We start from the raw sequence: 25,200 nt of genomic DNA on the forward strand, positions 1-25,200 counted from the left end.
TTTTTTTGCTTTCAGTAAATATGGCCATTATGCTCATTGACAAGGTTGAAAGTTAGAATCCCAATTCCTCTGGAGGAAAGTTGTTGTAGCCTATTTGTATGTATATATTTCTAAAATGTATATGCCTGCCCATCTTACATATATAACTCTCGTTAGCTAAAATCCAGTTAATGTAGAGCAGTAAGTTAAAACTTCCATAAACAAAGCAAAAAACAAACAAACCACATACTGTAACAGTAATACAGTAACTGAAATAACAATCTCAAACCACAAACCGTACTTATCCTGAACTCATCTAGCATCTTGGCCTGACATCTTGGGGAAAGCCAGGTCTTTATTGGAGGACAAAAGAGCTTCCAGTTCTTAGGGGAAGGCTGCTCCATAGGGCAGGTGCCATCACAGAGAAAGCGTATCTCTAGGCCTGTAAGAAAACATTGACCTTCTAATACTGTTAAAGAATTGGATTAGAGCAGGGGTCTCCAACCTTGGCCACTTTAAGACTTGTGGACTTCAACTCCCAGAATTCCTCAGCCAGCAAAGCAAGTCCTCAAGTCTTAAAGTGGCCAAGGTTGGAGACCCCTGGATTAGAGAATATCATTCCGATAACCAGTAATGAGAAATTTATTCAGAAATAATAGGGTATACCAATGCCCTGTTAAGGAATACATTGGACTTCAACTCTTATGCAATCCTTCCAAGCCCAAGTTTTACCTGAATTATTTTCCATAATTGAATTATAAAATTTTGTGGGGAGGTTTTGTATGGATATGTACACATGTTTCTTTTAAATAGAACAGCTTGAAACTTTGAAAAGTATGATGGAAGCTGGCGAAACAGCTGCTCCTGTCAGCATCTTGGAAGATGATAATGAAGAGGAGATAGAAAGTGGTAAAGTGATTTTTTTTTTACTTGTCATATTTTTAAGTTCCTCTTGCTGATATCAGTTTGCAGTGTATCAGGTGATAGCATGTTGGATTTGTTGCCTTAGAACAGATGGGGAACGATAGCTCTTTTATGACTTATGGATTTCAATTCCCAGAATTCCTGAGCCAGCATAGGATAGCTGGCTCAGGAATTTTGGGAGTTAAGGTCCACAAGTCATAAAAGAGTCATTATTCCCCACCCCTGCCTTGGAATGAGCCTTTAGACTTGACAGCTTATATTTATTGTTTTCTTATAGCAGTCACTTGTACATTTATCTTTGGGTTCTGAATTTAAGATTATGTGCAGGAAGTACAGGGTATATAATAAGGGGCAATATTTGTAGCACAGACATCATATCCCAATGCCTCCCAAAGCTTTTTCTGTAGCCCTTGATGCCTTTCTCAGCTTCAGGTTTGATAAATTACAACGGAACATAGTGGTTTTCAAACTAGATCGGTTGAGAGCGGATAGATTGAAGGGAGAGAAACTGTTTATGAAAGGCAGTGAATTGGCTTTAAAGTAAGTTATAAATGGAGACAACTTAAATTTAGCATTTAACATTAAATTTAAACTGGGATTCATCCAGTTGCCAAGCCCTTAGTGAACAGTATATCATCTGTCCTCCTTGAATTATTTTCTGCCTCTTGGTTATCTATCAGTTAGAAAACTAATTATGGGTGGTTAATTTATGAAGAGCTATAGGAGAAAATAGAGGATGAACTTTAATACAGAAGGTTAAATCATGCTTTAACTGTCATTGGATTTGCATGAAGTGCAGCATGATCTCCCTTAATGAATGAAGGCTAATAGTTAAGGAACCTTTCTGTTGGCCTTTGGTTTGATATCTTTGATTTACTTTTCGGCTTGGTTTGGTTTTTTGGTAGTTTTTTGATCATTTTATTCCCTTTTGTACTGTATTGCTACCTAGGGGAGCAAGAAGAGGAAGCACATCCAGAGTATAAATTTGGAAGTGAGCTTTCTGCAGATGACCTGAGCCAAAAAGAATCTGTAGCTAATCACATTAAAAAGGTAAGACAGCTTTTTTCACATATATTTAATTAAAAGGTTTAGAGGCAGCCAAGTGAACATGTAGGTTTAAAAAAATGTGTATGACATTTTAGAACTTAATTTTAAATAACAATTTATCCAGGCCATATTGTATTCTGATATATCAGGAGTTAGTCCTCAGAAAATATCAGGCAGAGCATCCCAAATCATATTATTGTTTTTTTTCAATAAAAGGCTGCATGCCAGTCCTAGAAGATATTGTACAGCCTTCATAAATATAATTTGAATTAAAGTTACAAAGACAAGACCTGACTTTTTTCTTTGATAGTTACTGCTAAAGGACTAAAGTGCTAGGAGTTTATTGTCTCTTGAGTAATTAGTGCCTGTACTGAATAATTTCTCACTTATACTGGGAGTAGTAAAAAGCATGAAATGGGACCACTCAGCTTTGGCGAGTTGGTGGTGATGAGTTGGCCCATGGTGAGTTGACCATGGAAAGTTGGCTGTGGAAAGTTATCCTAGACCCTAAAAAGCAAGTGTCTGAAAAATAGCGAAAGAAACGATCTAAAGGGCCAAATTTGAAATAATAGTAGGAGACTATATAGAAGATTGGAAGAAAGAAGTAATAATGCTGTCTGAGACTGGGACAGCTTCCTCTTCCATCTAAGGACCAGAGATTATCTTTATTAACAGAACATTCCATGGGATATCTAATATTGTTTTCTTCTCTTTGTTAACAGTATTCTAACATCAAATTCTGCTCACCCAGGGAAACATTTTTAATTCTGAACTATTTTATAACTTTGCTCCTGCTGGAATTCTGGCATCTTCCTTTTTATATAGTTGTTTTCTGGGTTTTATCTGGGGAGCTGTCCAAGCAGAATATTTGCTTTGTGCCAGGTGGCTTTTGTCCATTTTTTTAAAAAAGCAAAACCTCTTGGATTGCTGGTTCAAAAGTTCTAATATTGCTTTTTCTTTGTTTCCTTTGGAATTTCAACTTTGATATAATTAAGACCCCCTTATGTCATATTATGTTTCTAGTTATTTAATGAGCTATTTCCCTCCATTTAGTCACTATGTGCTTCATTGTAATTCCCTGAGCAAACAATATTTTTCCCCCTATCAGTAACAGGTCTTTTAAAAATAAGCACTGAGCAACTTCAGTTCACTTGTTTTAAATCTAGGAGTATCCATTATCTAGACTGGACTCCCAACCACGTCATAATTCCAGATCAAGGACTTCCCTTTTCCCCCCTCCTTTCTGATCAGAAGGTCTTCGCTTTGGCATCTTATCAACCATGTTGTTTTTGAATAGAAACGGCAACTATATACAAACAGTGGAAAGGATATATTTAATAGACCTACCCAAAGTATACCTCTCTCCGCATTTGAGTTTTGAGTGTTGGATTTTGCAACAACTTTGGATAATATCTGTATTTTTCCCCATATAGGCTGTGGACGATTCTGAACAAGAAAACAATAAAAAGGTGACCCATGAGATATTTTTCATAGCTTCTACATTTTTAGTTTTCTGTTTTTAATAAAACTGCTTTGTAAACTGTATTTTTAATGCGCTGCATCATTACTTCTTTATTTGGCTAGTATTAAAGATTCAATAGCTGTACTGCAGTATCTTTTTCTTTGGAGAGTAGAGGAAGTCATAACACCTGCCTTTACCTGCACTCCAACATAAAAGGTTCCTGGATGATGGAAGGCCTGCATGAGTTTGGTGTCTCAGCTATATAAGTGTCTACATAGACAATACAGCAATCAGTCAGTCCGGCTCCCCTTTCATTTATACATGTTCCCTTCTACTTTCGCATTATTTTCCTTTTCTTTGGCTGGGATTGCATGTGAAATGTTCTTCTGAAAATGCTTCACTTGGATCTCTTTTTTTCCCCCATTCCTCTTCTCCATATTTGTCTTCTCTTCCAATATTTTGACTCCTGGGCCTACAGACTATTTCTTCCCCTCTTTTATGGAGCGGTACCTCTTTTACAGAGGCAGTTGAGTTTACAACTCTGGCATCCTTTAACTGGCCTAGCAATAGGCCAGCATTATTGTCCTTGTTTTGTACGAAAACACTGACCTTCCATGGCCTGGATTTGTATCATTTCAAGGGACATAAAGACATGCAGACACCAGGAGAATTATCTGGAAAAACTGTGATATAAAAAATATGAAAGCTTGTTTTTTTTCATTGTATATTCCCCTGTCTAGAAGAATATGGGCTGATGAACAGATTTCAGTTTGTTTTATGAGCTTTGATCACTATCTTTTCCCTTGCAATAAAAATATCACATATATGTAATTATTCTTCTGACATAGGATAGAGTTCTCATTTGCTACTCATTTATTATCTCTGGGCAACTATAAAAATATTCAATAGCAACTTTATGACATTTTTTTGAATTGGTATTTTATTAGGGAAAGGTAGGAAAACTTTAGACTATAAAAATTATAATTGGGGGAAGGACAGTGAATGGAGACAGAATTGTTGCTGCTTAAAACTATCTTTATCTGAAGAACTTAAGGGGTAGAATTCATCATGGAATATGTTAACATATTCCGTATAACATTTATTGTGAAAAAGCTTCCAGATTGTTTCCATCTTTGAATTATGAAATGGGCAAGTTAATAGTTTTTATTGATGATTAAATTTATATAGTTGCCCATCTATATTACAAAATTAAAGTTGTCCATGGAGATTGCCTTCTGTTTGTTTGTTTGTTTGTTTGTTTGTTTGTTTGTTTGTTTATTTATTGCTGGCTACTAACATTGAGGGATCAGTCAATTGGTTTCAGACCTACTGATTCATATGAGGAAATCAGCGCCCATCATCTGAGTTTCTCTCATTCCTTGCATGATTAAAAAAAAAATCATGTCAAGTTACATCGCCTCTTGCATATGCAAGAGTATCAACCCTTCCTGGTTTATTTCATAATGTCTGCAAATACTTATGCAAACCCCTGTAAGGTTACATTTGCGAGTTGCTAAAATTCTGTGAATGCAACTGTCTTGTAAGCCGAGATATGAAGGTTGTATATTATATTATAATTTATCTGTAATATAAGCAAGACATTGATACAGCTTCTCTTCTTGCTGTGTCAATATCTTGCTTATACCCATTCTACCCATTGTTCGGAGTTCTGCTATGTAAATCCAGCTATACTTTCATGAATGGAGAAAATGTCCTCTTTCATTATCATAGGAAGCAACAGCAATTGTTCTTCAGAATATAGAGTAATAACTCTTGGGATAGTGAAAGCAGAATCTCCTCTACTATTTTGGTGGTAAAAAGTCTGTTACATAGCCTTCTTCGGATACATGCAGAATCTCTGAAATATCTGGAGAATACCGAGAGCTGAAGTCTCTCAGAAGGAGACTTGAAGAAGCTTGTTGAAGAAGGCTGTCTTAGAAGAGCATAGTGCATGTGCTCTTCTATTTTTTTTTGTTCAAGCTGGTGGAAAGTGGAAAGTAGTAGATCATGATTTCTGCACTTTTCCATATTCTTCTCCTAATCTGAGGAGAGGGAGGAAGAGAAGAAGAAGATGCGGCCGCCATTAGATGCCAGGGGTAATAGACTTAAAGAATGGGCCAGAAAAGAATGGCCAGCATTCCATATTCTTGGCTGGAAGAAAACTCTGTCTTATGGGAAAACATGTGCTTCCCTGGAATATGTGCCCAAGTAGCAATGTCCTGCTGCATAAATACAGGCAAAATTGCAGAGGACATTTCAGTTTAAACCTGTTTCGATATCTCTGGGGTTTCTTCACTTTTTTTTCCTTCATGATTAAAATTAAAAGTTGGCTTTGAATCAAATGCTGATCTGCATTTTAAAAATGCATCATTAGTTAACATTGTCCTTTTCTTCTCCTGAGAGTTATGCTCCATCTTTTCCTCCTTTTTGCTTTATTTACCCAATCGAGCATGTCAAGGATGCATAATAATAAATGTTGCCGATAATAATAAAAAACAATGTTGCCCTACACAACAATATATTTTATTTGGACACCCATCCCATATCTTTCTTCATTACAGGTAAACATGTGCATGCACTGACAAAAAAAAAATAAAGTAGGGTTCTTCTATGCCATCTGAGTGCCTCTTCTTTCCAATCATTCCCACTTGAACCAAGAGATGCTACCACCAATGGATGTGTTTGTTTCAATATACTTTCAGGGCGTGATAACTGCAGACGATGAACAAGCATGGATGGCTTCTTATAAATATGTAGGTGCCACAACTAATATACACCCGTACTTATCAACATTGATCAACTACGCTCAGCCTGTTAAATTTCAAGGTTTCAGTATAGCAGAAGGTAACTTTTTAAAAGATTTTTTTAAAAAATAGGGGGTTTTTTCCCTTATTGCCGTACCAGTAGTTATTTTTACAGGTAGTCCTCAATGTATAACCCCAATTGAGCCCAAAATTTTTGCTGCTCAAGTGAAACATTTGTTAAGTGAGTTTTGCCCCATTTTACAACCTTTCTTGCCACCGTTGTTAAGTGAATTGCCACCATTGTTGTGTTAGGAACATGGCTGTTAAACAAATCTGGCTTCCCCACTGACTTTGCTTGTCAGGAGGTCGCAAAAGGTGACCACATGACCCTGGGACACCACAACCGTCATAAATATGAATCAGTTGCCAAGCTTTTGAATTATAATCATGTGACCATAAGGATGCTGCAATGGTCGTGTGAAAAAGTCGTGTCGCTTTTTTTAGCGCTTTTGTAACTTCAAACAGTCACTAAATGAACTGTTGTAAGTCGAGGGCTACCTGTGTTCTTCCTCAATACTGTATATTATCTCATGCATGGCTTGTAAGGTAACATGTTTCCTAATGTTTAGTGTTATCCTTTCTCCACTTGGGGGCAGCAGATTACAAAGAGAAAATTAACCAGCATTGGCGCCCAACTGAAAGAGTTTGCTCTGAACAGATTACTTTATTCTTTTGGCTTGACTTTGGTTTTCTGCTTTTCTCTCTTCCATTAAATATGGCTATCCTAGGTATCTGAAGCTTATTTGCAATGTTTATTCTTTTTCTGACTTAAAAACATTTTTTTTTAAAAAAAATCATGCTATTCTACTTCTTGGGCTTAATTCAATATTTCTGCCTCATTTTTAATCCCAATTAATCTGGCTGTCAGTTCTAGGAGATAAATATTGTTATTCCACATGTATACTTTATGTGGATTTCTGTAGTTTCTTTATTGGGCTTATCTTTATCCTGAAGTTCAATTTCATTTTTGTAATAAATAGGTTTTTTAAAAATGTAATATTTTAATACTCCCCTAACCAATTTTTCATTCTGAAAATTTTACAAAATAGATTTTATGGTTTTCTTTCTAGAACGCAACATTCACTACAACATGTCCTCTTTTAATGAGTCTGTCGGGTTGGGTTATTTGAAGACCCATGCAATTGAATTTGTGAAGTATCCTTGCACTGAGGCAGCTATAACGAGGCTCTTTAGTATTAAAAAACAAGAAGGTAACTGCAACTAACAACACACAGTACATAGTATGTATTTTGTGAAAAAATGCCTCATGAATTAAAACATTTAAAAATTAAGATGTGAAGATAGGATCATTCTACCTGCTTGGTTGTTCCAATTTTCTTGACTAATAATACAGCTACAATAAACGGCAAATGAGTCGGATATACCCAAAGGGAGGCAGAGTGGATTCCAGCAATTACATGCCTCAAATTTTCTGGAACGCTGGATGCCAGATGGTCTCCCTTAACTATCAGACCCCAGGTAAGCAGACCTACCCACTGACTCTAAATCTCAGAGAATGGCAGCTTGAGTAGGAGCTCTCTGCCAGATGCTGTGATTTTTGCTCCTGGCATTGCTGGAAGAATTATCCACATGGTTAAATATAACAATATACGTCCAGCTAGGCAGACAATTAGATTGAAAACAGTAAAACATATATGCACCATTTTCTGCATGTCTTCGTACATCAACATAAAACTGTATAACATATATATATAGAGAGAGAGAGAGGGAGAGAGAGAAGGGGGGAGAGAGGGAGGAAGGGAGGGAGGATGGATGGATGGATGGATGGATGAAATTTCTAAGAATAATTTCTGAGTAAAAATATAAGGGACAATACCAGGAACTACAATTAAAACGTTGTTATGTTCAGCCAAAGAACTTGTTTCTTTTCTTTCTATTGAGTGAAATAGAAAGAACGGAAGCCAGTTACTTCTCCACAAAGCAGAAATTATCACATTAATAGGTGTCACTTTTTCTGAGTTAAAGGTGTGCTGTTTCTTGTTGTTTGTCATGAAGGGCAATAGAAAATACATCCTCGTGACTTGGCTCCACTAAAACATCAATGGGTTGATATTTAGAATCCACTGAAGAATCAGCAAAGTAACCATGTTAACTATCACCATATGGAAGATGGTTTGAGGTCTATCAAGTTCTATCATGAACAATATAACTCCTTATTCTTATTGGAAAATAATTAGCAGACATGTAGGGATTGCTAACCCAATATTGTCCATTTTGACCAACCATGTCCACTATTGACTATTGTCCTAGTCTATAGGACATTCCTGTTCTCTTAACAGTATTCTATTCTAATTCTATTCTATTCTAGAATTCTATAGAATTCTATTCTATTCTATTCTATTCTATTCTATTCTATTCTAACAAACCTGTATCTTCAGAATAGAGAGATAGAGATGATAGAAAAGGGGATGCAGTCTTTTAATTACACCCTTTTAGAATTTTATATTTCACAAACAACTGAAAGAACAGAAACTTATGATGAATATATTTTTCTACAGAAGTAGAAAACATATTCTTTATTTTCAAGGAATGCGGGGGATTTTAAGTAAACTGGCTATCCAGGATAAATTGTATTTTTTAGTTTAAAAAGACTGTCCAGATAAGTATTGCTCAATAATAAGGTTTAAACTATTTTTACCTCTTCACAGATCTAGCAATGCAGTTGAATCAGGGGAAATTTGAGTATAACGGGTCTTGTGGGTAAGTAACAATATTTAACAGCTGCCATTATATAGAACAATGTCACTTTTAATTATGTGCTGTAAATGAAAAACAGGCCGTAGACATTCAGCCTGATATTATATTTTATGAAAGAATCTGGGAGATCTGTCTCTGAAGGGGAGGAGAAGGGGAGGAGCAAGAGAGGAACCACAATTTGGAAATAAAGGGGTAAGATAAAGTTAGTAGAGTTTTATGTCCACATTCCAAAAAGCCCAAATTTAAATTTCTAAATCTAAATTTGCTAGGCAGCTTTGATTTTTTTTAAACTGATGAATAGATTAAATGTTGTTATGAGTAGAAAATCAGAGCAAATTTAGATTTACAAATCTAAATTCAGGCAGTTTGGAATGTGGAGGCTTTTCCTATTACTAGTAATTTAATTGATTGTCGGCTTAAGCAGGCAACCTCTCCCCCTTATTTGGCTAATAGTCCCCATTGTTCCCAGCTGAAGATGATCACCTAAAATGCAAAGGTTTGGAATCCGGAGTACAGATCAGTTTTCCTTAAGATTTTTTTTTATTAAGCAGCTTTTGTTTTTGTCTGCAAGATTTATCTGCTATCAATTGCTATACAAAAATTGAACTAGTTTTGAATTGCAACAGCTCCCACCTAAGTGCTGGCAGAATAACTTGTATAATGCTAGGTGCCATTTGGGCCCAAAGTTATTCAATTCATCCCAAAGACATGCAACTTCTCTTGAAGATCAAGTGTCTTTATCATGTGACCATATTTTCTGCTGCAGCATATCCAGGGATGTACATTTAAAAACCCTAGATATTTTCTCACGAGCAGGGCATTTCAAATTTCCTCTTGAATCTCTTATGCCAGTTTATTTATTTAATTGAAATTTGTTGAAAATGTGATTTAAGAGGTTTGTGATATATATATAGAATATTAAAACCTTTCAAAAGAAATACAAGATGTAATATAACTTTGCCCTTTGTATCTTTTGGAAAGGAGTTCCCAAGCCTGAAATATAACTAAATGGGAAGGACAGAAGAGTTCATGCCAATAATTCTGAGCAACAGTTTTTAATGTAACATTCTTGAAACATATAACTTAGTTCCCAACTGTGTGCTAATTTCTTCACTGATTAATTAAAAAAATGCCCCACCTGTAAATTAACGAAGGCAACATAAAACCTCCCAGTTTACATGGAAGTTTATCAGAACTTCTCCGAGAGTGATATGGCTGCTCTCTAAGTTTGATAAATAATTATGAATAATTAAATAGGTTTCTTCATTGCCTCATTGCAAATTCTGTGTATATCACTTCATGAGTGTACATTCCATTTTTCAAAGAAAGAGATTGTGCATCTTTATATATGGAGGAATTAGAAAAAACTGTGAATTTGTGATGAACTATGAATTGGGACTCATATTCTTGGCATAAGACTTTCCCACTGAGTTTAGTATATATACAACAAATGCATTTTATACTTTGTGGGAAGAAAAGGGAAGAAGGAAAAGGGAAAAGAATGACTATAAACTAACCAGACCAGAAACTGGAATTTATATTGGAATACAATCCCCATGAATATTAAGGAATTACCTTTATTTCCTTTTGATGTAGCAGCTGGTGTTTTGTTGTTGTTTTGTCATTTGCTGTACAACAGAATTCCACAATCAGAAGTTTGCATTGAACTTTTGAATCGGAGCAGGGCAGGTTAGAAGCATCCACCTTGTCCAGACTAAAGAAAAAATTAGGCCTTGGTCAAAATGGCTAGGCTTCATTTCCACCAAGTCTTTTGTGTCCCAAAAGACATTGGGTTTGTGATTATCATTGTCACAATCACAAATGTGGTGATTATCATTGTCATAGTGAATAGAATTTTCACTGAGTTAAGAGTTCTCATCACCACAAAAGACTCATTTGGCAGTTCCGGTGGCTGGAAAAAGTTTTACTGCATACTTTGTTCATGTCAAAAAAGGGAGGGATTCTAGTTTTAAAATTCTCTAGCCTGGGAAATAGCCACAGATGACTTATATTGACATGTGGATGTACTGTGAAAGACTCAATCCAACCAAATGATATGCAGCAGGAAAAATAGATACCATATTGAAATGGTTAAATTATTCAGCCAAACGTTGAGTAGAAAATCTTGTCATATGCTTATGTAGTTACCTATATTAATGTAAGTTTCCATGTGTAAATTGATTTTAAAAAATTTTAAAGGAAATTTTTCAGATGGGATGAATTCATGTGATGTATTATCTCATTCTGAATACTGTAGGTTTTTCTTTTCACCATTCAATGAGTAAAATTTAGATTTTTCTTTTTTGAATAACCATTCCAAAAACAATACTTTTCCATGCTTATTTATTTTCAGCTGATTATATGCTTTCTACACATAACTTATAAGGCAACTAATAACAATAATGACATTTAATTTAAAAGGGATTAAAAGGACAGTTTTATCTAAATATGTGTTTTGATTTTTTTTTTAAAGTTACCTTCTTAAACCAGATTTCATGCGGCGGCCTGATCGGACATTTGACCCTTTTTCTGAGACTCCTGTGGATGGTGTTATTGCTGCAACTTGTTCCGTGCAGGTAGGAAGCATCTAAAGCCTAGAAAAGGGAATGTTTGAAATATGCTACTTCAGATACCTGAAGCTGTTTTAACATGTAAAGTAAGGGCTACAGGTCATAAATGATTGAAATGAGCTGTTTTATCTGTGTGTAAGAATAACACTAAACATTGATATGCACTTGAATGTATTAAATTTCTCATTGGACTGAACTTTTTTATGCTTCCATTTCAAGGTCATTTCTGGTCAATTTTTATCAGACAAAAAAATAGGCACTTATGTAGAGGTGGATATGTATGGCCTTCCCACTGACACAATACGTAAGGAATTCCGAACACGGATGGTGATGAACAATGGCTTAAATCCTGTTTACAACGAAGAATGCTTTGTGTTCCGAAAGGTATGTATTTCAGATGCCTGAGAATGCCTTTGAGTTTTTATAAATAACACTTTGCCTCAACACTTTTCCTGAACAAGAAACCTTTAGGAAAAGATCCACCAATCTGATGTCAGCATTGAGTTGAACACTCCCCAAAATCTCAATTCTAGGCATTGCAGGCACATCACTTCAGTAAAACAACGATTTGGGGAAGGCTGATTTAGGAGACCAGGTCTTGCTAGCTCTTTCCCTTCATCCACCATGATGCACTTTTTGTCATGGGATAGAATTAACTAAATCTGGATATTTTTTTTAAGGGAAACACTTGTAGCTATCACATGATTTTTATTTTTCTGTTTGGCTTTTCCCTCTTCTTGCTTCCTCCTCCTCCTCCTCCTCCTCTTCTTCCTCCCTCTTGGAGGAACAGCCTCGTTCGTGGCTATGGCTATGCCTGTGTTCCAGGTATGCAGTCTGCTCAGAATGAGCTCCGGCTGGGGAACCTCTGCCTTCCTTGGAGATTACAACTTCTTCCCTGCCCTGGGAGTGGCTGCTATCTTGCACTATTCCTTCAGCCAAGAGGGCAGGTGAGATCCTGCATCCAAAGCTAAGGTCAATGTCATTACATGGATTCAGTCAGGGGGTGCTGCCTCCACGTCTGAGGCCGGCTCCCTCGTCCTGTCTACGTCGTGTATATTTCTTCTCTTTTTCACCACAAGCGTTCTAGACACCATTTGGAGAAAAGTAGTCTTTTTTTTTTTAAATGCTTCTAGGGGTGAGTTTACTTGTGCCATTTTACAAAACAGTCCCCTCACCATAGTTGCAAGGGGCAGTGTTTTCTTGCATATTCTTAATCTGGCTTTCAGTCTGCAGCGGAACAAAGTGGTACAGTGAACGTTTTGGCTTACGTGAAAATGACAAAATTCTGTGTTTGGAATCCTGAATAAAAGGACTTGAAAACATTATTAGCCCTGTACTGATCTGTGGTGCAGCCAAATTTGGAAGTCATGCACCAGTCTGAATATTAGAGAACGAAAGGGCTACCCAAATGACAATGGAGACTCTTCCCCTCTGAAGACAGCTTTGGGGAGGTTTTAAAGGTTAGAAATAAGGCAAGTCAGAGGCGACAGATTTGCAGAATTATGCCTGGTACAGAGAAAATGGATAGAGATATTTTTCTCCTTTACTCAGTATTATCATTAGGGTCATCTAATGATAACACATGATAGGAGATTCATAAGAAATACGGGACTTTTCCACGCAATGCTTAATTAAACTATAACCTGTTGTCATAAGATGTCGTGAAGGCCAATAAATTGAACAGCTTTAAAGGGAAATTAAGCAAAATTCATGGAGGACAAAGCTACTGACAGCTAGCAACCATGACATATTATTGGTAGCGATGCAGGCAGTAAGCGATGCAGGCAATATCATTTGCAGTCTTCTGGTTTCCCCATAGATTTCAACAGTTCAACAATATTGAACTACAGAGAGTTTGGGGCTGATTTAGTGGGGCTTCTCTTAATTTTCTTTCCTATAAGGCATGTATATTCTTTCTGTACCACGTTGCGATAAAATTGGATATTACTTTTGTAGAAGAGCTTCTTGCAAATGAAAGTAACTAGTCTAATCTTGTTATTAACCCAGCAAGGGATTTTTTTCTTTAATAAGGGGACTTTTCAAATGTGTACCTTCTATGCAAGCATGCAAATCTCATTTCATTCTGAAGAAATGCCAGGTTTAGTAAAACACAGTTAAGCTGCACTATGGTTAAGCCGCACCATGTTGCTTGCGCATATATAATCATTAGCCCCTGAAATTACGTATAAAGATTTGTCAAATGCACATGCAGATTCACTCTTAAAGGCAATCTCTGGTGTCTATATTTTTTTCTATACCATTCTACTTTAATTTTTTTTTTGTCAACTAAAGTTTATCCAGAAGTGTGTACGTTAATGGTGCTGTCATGACAGTGTCTTCTATCCTTTTACCTGTTCTGTTGTCGAGAATGCAGAACAATTACCTGCTTTTTTTTTTCTTTGTGATGTACATTTCTGGCTAGTATCAGGCCTATTTTAGTTATGGTTGGGGGCCAAATATAAAGCATCATAGTAGCATGACCCAAATTTTATGCAACCGATACATAACCTAATAAAATCTGAAATATATCAGAAAAATTGCACAGCCCAAGGCCTTCATATTAGGAGAACTGTAGAATACGGTCAAGTTAGGATTGATTGTTAATTACTCAGATAGCATGAATCTCACGCAAAAATGTAGCAGGTGCAGGTAATCCTGGACTTACAACAATTCATTTAGTGACTGTTCAAAGTTACAACATCACTGAAAAAGGTGACTTATGGCCGTTTTTCACAGTTACAACTGTTGCAGCATCCCCATGATCACATGATCAAAATTCCACCGCTTGACAAATAGTTCGTATTTATGACAATTGCAGGGTCCTAGGGTCATGTGATCTACCACTTGTGACCTTCTGACAAGCAAAGACAATGGGGAAATCAGACTCACTTACAAATTGTGTTATTAACTTAACAGCTGCAGTGGTTCACTTAACAACTGTGGCAAGAAAAGTCATAAAAAGGGACAAAATTTACTTAATGACTGTCTCACTTAGCAACATAGATTTTGAGCTCAATTGTAATCATAAGTCCAGGACTACCTATAATGTGTAAATTGTGTTTTATTGTCCACCTGTTGTTGTTTTTTTTACAAAAAATAAAACTACTGCTGTTGTAATACATATTCTGTGTCGTTATTCTTCTGTGAGCTATTACTCAGTTGTGATATTTTAGTATTTATGTTGGGTCAGTCTTGAGCTATACTTAACTATGCATGCTAGTTGGTATATTTCCTATTAAATTGCCAAATACTAGCCTAATCCTCTGAGGCCTTTTGTACTTGCAGAACTCAACAATTAGACAAGGCTACCTAAATACCATTGAATCTTTCCTTTAACAGGCAGCCAGGAGAAGGGATTGCTTATATTTTGGAAATGTATATATCAAAAAATAAAAGGTGAATAACTTAAAGGATAGAAAATAGCAGCTTCTAAGGAAAAATGCTTTAAAGAGCCTTATGACATGGAATATTTTAATATAGCACTTAATATACATATCCTTAGAAATCTTTTTATTCCTTTAAAATACTTTACCTGCAATTTGAGATTATTATCACATAAAGTCTTGGCAGAAGCTACTGCCAACTTTTTCTCATTCAGGCAATTTTGCATTTGCTCTGACTAAACTAACGAAGTATTTTGAGATGTCTCATTCCTTCTATGGAATGATGCCTGAAGGGACCCAGGCTATGATACAATGCCAGCACTAATTATTTGCATTAGCTAGAAAAAAATGATTTTCTTGTGTTCCATCGATGGAATCCTGTTGTTACAATGCATTAAACTATGGTCTTTTTTTTTAATTTCTCATAATTTGTTCGGCAAGAAAGCAATGATTCTGTCAGTAGAAACCATGGGACAAAAGAAGATTAACTTGTTTGCATTGTCCTCTGCAATTTGAGAAATAGAAAAGATCTATATCCACTTACAATCGGCATTGGTGCAACTTGGATAAATGCTATGAATCTGCATGCTACCTTTTATAAAATCACATACAGATGAGCACTTTTTGCTGTTAGTTTCAGTGAAGTCCACACAATGTGGTGGTTGAGAGCTATTTAAAAGGAGATTCCTCCTAAAGTTTCCTCCTGATTTGGAAACAAAAGTTGGAGATCACTTTTTTTTAATAACCATGTTTATTTTAATCCTTTTTGGGGGGGATTAGAGAGTTTAGAACGTTGGCTGTAAACATTTGGGGAGGAAAGTAGGATTGTAATTCCATTATGATTAAAAATATGCTAGCCTTTAGTATAGTACTATGAGGAGCTTTAAACACTGTTTTTCCGCCAATCGCAGGGTAAGCCTGAGTCTCCCTGAAAGTGGGTAGCTAAATTTGATAAATAAAGAAAATCCAATTCTTCATGTGGGCAATACTTTTTTTTTTTAATTGAAAGAGTTTTAAAAAACAAAAACATTTTCCCCCCTTTTTCCCCCTCTCCCTTCCCCCCCCCCCCGGCTTCCCGGGTCAATCACAAGGTATTGTTATACATAAACCAAGCATAGAATAAAATTTTCCCTTCCAATCCAAATAACCTCATCCAAAGCTTTTCATCTCCCAACCCCCTCCCCATTACATAAAATAACTTTCTAATTATTCAAAGGCAATCTGATATTTCTTAATCTGATATCTATTTTGTAGATAATCAATCCATTTTTTCCATTCAATTAATGTGGGCAATACTTGATAGTCAGAAACATTGTCTCTCATGGGGACTTTGGAGCTCGCTGAGCTTGAGTGTTTGCTTGCAGACTTTTTATTACCCGACTAGGTAACTTCAGCAGTGCTAGCGAGTGTGGAATTTGCTCCCTGTTCATGTGCAATAGCTTGCCCTGCCATTGTTAGTGGAGGTGTGGTTTTCTGTTTGGCAGTTCCTTGATTAGGGTTTGATCATTTAGCAATAGCAATAGCAATAGCCCTTACACTTACTGTATATGCCGTTTCACAGTGCTTTAACAGCCCTCTCTAAGCGGTTTACAGAGTCAGCCTATTGCCCCCAACAATCTGGGCTCTCATTTTACCCACCTCGGATGGATGGAAAGCTGAGTCAACTTTGAGCCTGGTGAAATTCGAACTGCTAAACTGCAGGCAAAAGGTAGTCAGAGAAGTAACCTGCAGTACTGCATTTTGTGCCACCGCGGCTCCCTACCTAGTATTATTCCCTGCTTATAGAATAGAATTTATTGGCCAAGTGTGATTGGACACACAAGGAATTTGTCTTGGTGCATACGCTCTCAGTGTACATAAAAGAAAAGATACGTTCATCAAGGTACAACATTTACAACACAATTGATGGTCAATATATCAATATAAATCATAAGGATTGCCAGCAACAAGTTACAGTCATACAGTCATAAGTGGAAAGAGATTGGTGATGGGAACGATGAGAAGATTAATAGTAGTGCAGATTTAGTAAATAGTTTGACAGTGTTGAGGGAATTATTTGTTTAGCAGAGTGATGGCCTTCGGGAAAAAACTGTTCTTGTGTCTAGTTGTTCTGGTGTGCAGTGCTCTATAGCGTCGTTTTGAGGGTAGGAGTTGAAACAGTTTATGTCCTGGATGTGAGGGATCTGTAAATATTTTCACGGCCCTCTTCTTGATTCATGCAGTATACAGGTCCTCAATGGAAGGCAGGTTGGTAGCATATTATCTGCATATTGGCTGCTAGAGAATATATTCTGGTTTTTGTGTTTCCTCCTGGTACTATATAAACAAGGAGCAAACCCGGGACCCTTAGTGCTGTTATATTGCTTAGTTGGGTAATATGTCTGCAACTTAACAACCAAGTTCAGAGAGCACCAAGGACTCCATAGTTCAACTTTGAATTGTACATATTCTCTTCTATTGGAACATTATCTCTTTTTTGCGTGAGAATCCTTCAGACTCCGTTTGCCTGCTAAGGTGATAAGAAAGAAAATTTTGGTTTTGGCCATCAAAGATTATATTTCTGTACGTGACGCGGATGAATTGCATAGCTAGTAAACATGTAGATATTTTGGAATGGGAACCTCTTTGAAGAAAGCAACCCTGTGCTACTAAAATAGCACTGAGTACTCAGTAGACTAAAGTAACCTCCATCCTTTGAAGATTCATTTATTCTAATCACTTGCTATTAATTTTTATTCTTCCAAATTTCTGGAGTTTTCATTTTTAGAAAGAAAAGTAAACTAACAGAAATAAATAACATTGATTGGCTATTTTTAGAGATGTAAATCAATATCCACTACTAACATATTCTGTGTAACAACACATAGTGCCACCTAAGACTTTGTTCAAGAAAGCCTAATAATATTGTAATCAAACATCCCTTTGGAGGAATCTGTTAGAACCTGGTTCCAGATGGGGATTTCTTCAACGATTACAAGGCAGGAATGTGCTGTCTGATGAGCCTGAATAACCACTTTTATTCTGGGGTTTCTTAGGTGATTCTACCAGATCTTGCAGTCTTGAGGATAGCAGTTTATGATGACAACAATAAGTTGATTGGTCAAAGGATATTGCCACTGGATGGGCTTCAGGCAGGCTATCGACACATTTCCCTTCGAAATGAAGGCAACAAGCCATTGTCTCTGCCAACAGTTTTCTGCAACATTGTACTTAAAACTTATGTGCCTGATGGTTTTGGAGGTAAATGCTTCAATCATATATTTTATTTGGAATGAATTAATCGGGAAGGATTATGGACATTTTACAGCACATAATAATAATAATAATAAATCATAATGGTGCATAAGAGCGCCAGCGTGCCTGCCATCCCTGTCCTAATGTTTTCTCTACTTGTATCTATTTTATGTATTCGATTCATGCTTATACCTATATATATTACCTAATACGTTCTTGACAAATAAATAAAATAATAAAATAAACTAAGCTCTATCAATCTTCAGTCCACTGTTTATGCCTTTCAGCCAGGATGACAAAAATCGATAATGCATGTAATGACCTATTGAGGTGGGAAGCTCACAGAAACTTTATGCAAGTATTAAAATGAGCTTAACATGTTTTAAAAATGCATACTCACGCACATCCTCTGTCATCCTCCCCAACTTTCTAGCAGAGTATCTTAGCTCAGGAGGAGTAATCCATCTGCTTTATATTTTTCCTGCAGCTACTGTAACCCTTGCCCCCACAAAGATAATTACCTAACCATCCAAGAGTCTTGAATATTTCCTAGGCATGTGCTGAAAATAATGGGAAAAGTTTACAATGAACTTGGGAATTTATCACATTTTTTCCCCAGTCCCATTGAAATGAGTACAGGTTAAGCCTTTTAGCAGATTAAAGTTGGAAATGAAGGATATGTCTCTGACAGTGCCCTTTCTAAGAGGCATGCTTCCCATTTACAGAAGTTTTTTGGAATTTGGGAAACGGAATTTGCCTATATCGCTTGTTTCCTATTTTGAGATGGGTGGCCATACAAATTGATTGACTGACTGACTGAATGAATGAATGAGTGAACATGCTGCTAAGCTAAGGAATGCATTCCTTTGAAAGTTACAATTGGTCCCAATTTGATATGCAATTGGAAAGATTATCATTATGAGATGGCATTAAGACAACCGATAAAATCCTGTTTGGTGATCTTCAGGGCTTCCCATATTTCATTAAATCAAGGAAAGACACATCATGCCTTTTTTTAAAAAAAAAGTAATGGTATGAATGTCACCAATATTGGGAAATCTTGTCCTTGAAAAATTGTTGGGGAATTTTTCATCCCTCTGGAAAAATGAAAATGAATGGTCTATCCATTTCTCTGACCCTCAAACGTTTTTTTAATCTCATTCTTTCTCCAAGTCCAAAGATCCAGAATAGCTTAGTATAATAGCCATCAAGGCTAACCTTGAAAACACTCATTTGACTTTGTCTCTTAATAATGGTGAACTTAATGAGAAAAAAAAAAAACTCTACCCCATCTGCCCAATGCCTAATTCTTCAAGGTAGCTATTTTAGCAAGCAAAGTGAAATGGGGGGGGGGGTTGTCAGATGTTTTGGTTGGACAACACCACAATGGGATGGTATTAAATAGAACGGAGCCTCTTCTGCCCCCAATAAAATCCAAGTAGTTTTGTTTTACTTCTATTTGTAACGTTGTGAATGTGTGTCTTGAAGCAAGATTTGAATACTGTGTAGAATATTGGGCATATTTCTGGAATTATTGCAAGATGGTGCACGCATTTGCAGTAAGAGGTTTTGTGTGAAGTTTTTGTGACTATTATTTTTGGGGAAACGAGAACATTTTACAAAGCCACTAGAGATGAAATGTTAGAGAGAGGTCCAGCAAAATACATAATTCCCTGATAAATATGGTGATGTGGGGAGAAGCACTTCTTTATCATGCAAAGGCAATGTTTAGCCTTTCTGCACATGAAAAAAAGCATGGTTTGGTGTGTGTGTGTACGTGTATGCTCTCACACATACACATTCACATGCACACATGTATATATTGTAGTGCTCAGAACAAAATCTTGCCTCTCTAGCATAAAAAAGACCTGTGTGTGTGCATGCATGTACATGCACGTTACTTTTTTCATATTTTTTCTCTTAAGCTGATGGAACCTGTTACAGGCCTTGCGCTTCTGCATCTCTTAGATGTATGAAGACTTTCCATTTTATCACTTCTCACGATTAGGGAGACAGTAATGCATGATAAAATTAAGCAGAGCCGTTGGTAGGAATTATGTGACGGGCTTCAAGGGATCTGAAGTTGAAAATAGCTTGACTACTTATTTAAATTCCTTTTTAGATATTGTGGATGCCTTGTCAGATCCAAAGAAATTTTTATCTGTCATGGAGAAAAGAGCAGACCAGATGAGAGCTATGGGAATTGAAACGGTAAGGAGTAATTAACCTTGGATGTGGAATTGATTTGCATTTTTTTTACAGGAGCCTCTTTTAGCAGAATATTTAAAAGATTAGAATGACAGACAACATTGGTTGACTTTTTTGTTGCTTCACCATGGCTAAAATTAAACATTATTTATATTATCAGGAGTGTAGAAGGTAAGTTTCAAAGGAGATGGCTGGAGGCAAAATTCTAGTGATCTGCCTCTAATCTAGTTTATGCCATTGTGTCCCAGCAATATCACTCTGGATTCTACATAGACAGGAGAGCTTTTGCATAAGAGATGCAAATTTAATATCAGGACTCAGGACAAGGAAAGGGTTATAGCGGAGTATTTTAGCTTTCCAGGACATATCTCAATGTAGCAATTTGGGAACTACCACCACTACCACCAAACCCCTCAATCAGATGTGAGACAGTTCACCTTCATAGAATTCGTGCTTTCAGATGTTCAGGACAAACACAGTTTGCTCTTACACGTTACAAGTGTGAACTGATAAAGTGCTTGTAATCTGTCTCCCATAGAACTTTCATCTACATTATTACCATATCTTCACTCTCGCTACTCCTCTCCATCCCTATGCAGTTTAATCCTATTTCAGTCATGCCACTCTGATGAAGGGAACTGCTGCACGCAAAAGCTTGTGCCTTAAAATAAAAATAGCTTTCAAAAATGCTACCAAATAATTTCCAATCTCCTCTTCTACAGTCATTTAGGGTGTTGGAGCCCTTTGTTGGGCACCTGATGCTTTATTGTTGATGATCAGATATGTCATTACTGTTTTATGCTTTTTGTTTTACATATACATTTATTGTTTGGCTTTTGTACTGTCACTCGGCAGTGCAAACCACCTGAGTCAGTTGGAATCGGGACGCATCTACGTCTAAATGAATGAGTGAGTGAGTGAGTGAGTGAGTGAGTGAATGAATGAATGAATGAATGAATGAATAAATAAATAAATAAATAAAAAATAGATAGATAGATAGATAGATAGATAGATAGATAGATAGATAGATAGATAGATAGATAGATAGATAGATAGGTTTTGCCTCTTAAGATGAAATGGTAAGTTTGTGATTCAGGGTTTAGACTAGAAAACAACCGTAGTCCTGCTTGTAAGCAGTCTGGAAACCCCCTTACAACCCCAAAGTCTTTCACAAAATTGTACCACCAAAATTGGCAACAAATTTCAATATGCTTTTCCAAGAAGAAATTAAGCACAGCCAACATGTTAAGCCCCTAAGAGGCTTAACACGCTAATAGCAATATATTCAACTTTCACCAAAACTGAGTTCATTGCATTGCTATCATGACCATGACTGCCAAAATGTTAACTTAGGAGTAGTTAAGCCACTAAATATAAAAAGTTGCCTATCTCTGTGCTAAGCAAAATGAGTCATTTCAGAATCTTTGAATACTAAGTCCATAAGTTTTTGAACTGAAATGAAGAGCATGCTAATAATAAATGTGAACAAGGAAAATGGTCACTTTTTTTTTTTTAGTATGCAGTGGTTCTGTTATTGCTGGCTGGCCTTTTTCAGGTTTCCATTCCCTCTACACATACACACACACACACACACACACACACACACACACACACAAATCATATTTTAATAGTGGTCATGCACAATCATTTGGTATTTCAGCATTCTTTTAAGACAGATTTGGAGGTGGGGGTTCTACATAGGCAGTACTAATATTAAGTACATGAGGACCCCTTTCAAGCTCCTGAGAATTCTATTAATTTATATAATATTACACCACGAACTTTAGGAACTTACACACATACACTACCATTTAGTAAGAGATTTTGCCCAGCTGTTCCTCTGATTAGTCTCTTTTGATTCTAATTGCTGTTCTACCTTTCCCAGTTATGGCTTTGGGTTTTATGTGTGGTGAGAAGATATAGACAATTGGCTCAAACCAGAGGGAAGCATATAAAGTAACATTGCCTAACTGTCCTTGCACAACACTAATGGTAAAAAGGGAATAAGATGGCCTGGTTATTGCAATGATTGCCAAGATGTATCAATGACAGTCATTGACATTGGGACTTCTTGCATCCTGCCCTTCGACACTTGATTTATCTTAAATTTCTTTGACTGCTTGCAATTTTTTATGCTGGCCCTTCCAGATTTGCCCATGATATCCTTTTTAAAAGGCCTTATTTCTTACAGAGTGACATAGCTGATGTTCCAAGTGACACGTCGAAGAACGATAAGAAGGGGAAAATTAATAATGCTAAAGCAAATGTTACTCCTCAAACTAGCTCTGAAGTCAGATCAAATCCCATTTCTAGTACAGGACCTGGTGCCGAAATTAAGAAAGGTAAGCAAACATCTAGAAGACTACTACTGCATTCAGATAGAATAGAATAGAATAGAATTTTATTGGCCAAGTGTGATTGGACACACAAGGAATTTGTCTTGGTGCATATGCTCTCAGTGTACATAAAAGAAAAGATTCCTTCATCAAGGTACAACATTTACAACACAATTGATGGACAATATATCAATATAAATCATAAGGATTGCCAGCAACAAGTTATAGTCATACAGTCATAAATGGAAAGAGATTGGTGATGGGAACTATGAGACGATTAATAGTAGTGCAGATTCAGTAAATAGTCTGACAGTGTTGAGGGAATTATTTGTTTAGCAGAGTGATGGCCTTCGGGAAAAAACTGTTCTTGTGTCTAGTTGTTCTGGTGTGCAATGCTCTATAGCGTCGTTTTGAGGGTAGGAGTTGAAACAGTTTATGTCCAGGATGCGAGGGATCTGCAAATATTTTCACGGCCCTCTTCTTGATTCGTGCAGTATACAGGTCCTCAATGGAAGGCAGGTTGGTAGCAATTATTTTTTCTGCAGTTCTAATTATCCTCTGAAGTCTGTGTCTTTCTTGTTGGGTTGCAGAACCGAACCAGACAGTTATAGAGGTGCAAATGACAGACTCAATAATTCCTCTGTAGAACTTGGATCAGCAGCTCCTTGGGCAGTTTGAGCTTACTGAGTTGGCGCAGAAAGAACATTCTTTGTTGTCCTTTTTAATGATGTTTTGATGTTAGCTGTCCATTTTAGATCTTGCGATATGATAGAACCTAGAAATTTGAAGGTTTCTACTGTTGATACTGTGTTGTCAAGTATTGTGAGAGGTGGAAGTATGGAAGGGTTTTCCTAAAGCCTACCACCATTTCTACGGTTTTGAGTGTGTTCAGTTCCAGATTGTTTTGGTTGCACCACAAGGCTAGTCGTTCGACCTCTCGTCTATATGCAGATTCGTCATTGTCTCGAATGAGACCAATCACTGTTGTGTCATCTGCGAACTTCAGTAGCTTAACAGATGGATCATTGGAGATGCAGTCATTGGTATACAGAGAGAAGAGAAGTGGGGAGAGCACACAGCCTTGGGGGGCCCCTGTGCTAATTGTACAGGTATTTGATGTGATCTTGCTTAGCTTCACCTGCTGCTTCCTGTTTGTTAGGAAGCTTGTGATCCACTTACAAGTCTGTTCCGGTACCTGTAGCTGGTTTAGCTTAGTTAGAAGAATGTCTGGAATGATGGTATTGAATGCTGAACTAAAGTCTACAAAAAGGACCCTTGCATAGGTCTTTGGAGACTCAAGATGTTGTAGGATGTAGTGCAGAGCCATATTAACAGCATCATCTGTTGATCTATTTGCTCGGTATGCAAATTGCAAGGGGTCTAACAGCGGATCCGTGATGGTTTTCAGGTAGGAAAGCACTAGCCTTTCAAAGGTTTTCATGACTACAGATGTTAAAGCAACTGGTCTGTAGTCATTCAGTTCCTTGATGGTGGGCTTCTTCGGCACTGGGATGATGGTAGAGCGTTTGAAGCAAGAAGGAACATAACACATCTCTAGTGATTTATTGAAAATATGGGTGAAGATGGGGGCCAATTGGTCAGCACAGACTTTTAAGCAAGAAGGAGTTATCTTGTCTGGGCCTGGAGCTTTTCGTGGCTTTTGTCTGTGAAATAGGTCCTGCAGTTCCTTTTCTGTGATCACTAGGGGTTGTGAACCCAATGAAATGGGGTCAGTTGTAGGAGGCTTGGCTGTTGTTGTTGTGTCTGAGATGGGGGTTGTGGAGGATACAGGATACTTCCTATATCATATTTCTCCTGATTGGTAGTCAGAGTATCTATGAAGTGTTAAGGGAAAATATTTCAGCAAGTGTATATAATTCAATAAAGTGATATTGAAGTAAGTCACAATGCTGAAAATATGCTCATTCTCTTGTTTTTCCTCTCCATTTTTAAGGTATAGATCTTATTCCTCAAATCAAGATAGAAGACTTAAAACAGATGAAGGTAAATCTATGCTTCAGTTTAGCAGTGTCTTGTTTGAGAATGACTTGTTTTCTGATGTTTTCCTTTGCGGTTGAAAATCCAAATGGTTTTATTAAATAATTAATTAAGAATAAGATTTCATTTTTCTTGGCCTTTAATCCATTAAGGTTTTCATTTTACTCTTGGGAAGCCTTTTAAACTGTATGGAAGAAGTGGTTAAGAGCTGTTAGGATCTGGTGCCTGACACTTTGCTTTTCTCCAACGTTATGGAGTGTATTCTAGAATGACTGTAAAATAGCAAGGATGAAAAGAACAGTTTCCATTATCATTAAGTCTGAGCGCACAGGAGTTTATATGAAATCTTTGCTCGTTACTCAAAGATGGCAACTTGATTTTTAAACCTGTTAAAAGTTGCTATGAGTTTTGATTTGATTTGCGCATCATTCAAAGCCCCATAATATGATTTCTTGGTTTTGGTTTCTTCATTTGTTCATTATTTATTTAATTTATATGCTGCCCATCTCACTGTCCCGAGTGTATGATTGAGCACTT

The 25,200-nt window shown here is 36.8% G+C and overlaps 1 protein-coding gene across 11 annotated transcripts in view; it reads left to right on the plus strand.

The window, feature by feature from the left end:
* The window catches only part of PLCB4 (phospholipase C beta 4), a 199,234-nt gene that overhangs the window by 153,376 nt on the left and 20,658 nt on the right, over positions 1 to 25,200 (plus strand). For all 11 annotated transcript variants that reach the window (XM_058181410.1, XM_058181322.1, XM_058181351.1 and 8 more), the window contains 13 exons: positions 793 to 888; positions 1,853 to 1,953; positions 3,384 to 3,419; positions 6,115 to 6,256; positions 7,287 to 7,371; positions 7,571 to 7,695; positions 8,886 to 8,937; positions 11,408 to 11,510; positions 11,724 to 11,888; positions 17,923 to 18,127; positions 20,244 to 20,332; positions 22,521 to 22,671; positions 24,620 to 24,669. In XM_058181410.1, coding sequence (XP_058037393.1) covers positions 793 to 888; positions 1,853 to 1,953; positions 3,384 to 3,419; positions 6,115 to 6,256; positions 7,287 to 7,371; positions 7,571 to 7,695; positions 8,886 to 8,937; positions 11,408 to 11,510; positions 11,724 to 11,888; positions 17,923 to 18,127; positions 20,244 to 20,332; positions 22,521 to 22,671; positions 24,620 to 24,669 — 1,400 coding nt within the window. The remainder of the gene's footprint in view (positions 1 to 792; positions 889 to 1,852; positions 1,954 to 3,383; positions 3,420 to 6,114; positions 6,257 to 7,286; positions 7,372 to 7,570; positions 7,696 to 8,885; positions 8,938 to 11,407; positions 11,511 to 11,723; positions 11,889 to 17,922; positions 18,128 to 20,243; positions 20,333 to 22,520; positions 22,672 to 24,619; positions 24,670 to 25,200) is intronic.

Source organism: Ahaetulla prasina, chromosome 1, assembly GCF_028640845.1.
Source record: "Ahaetulla prasina isolate Xishuangbanna chromosome 1, ASM2864084v1, whole genome shotgun sequence".
NCBI lineage: Eukaryota > Metazoa > Chordata > Lepidosauria > Squamata > Colubridae > Ahaetulla > Ahaetulla prasina.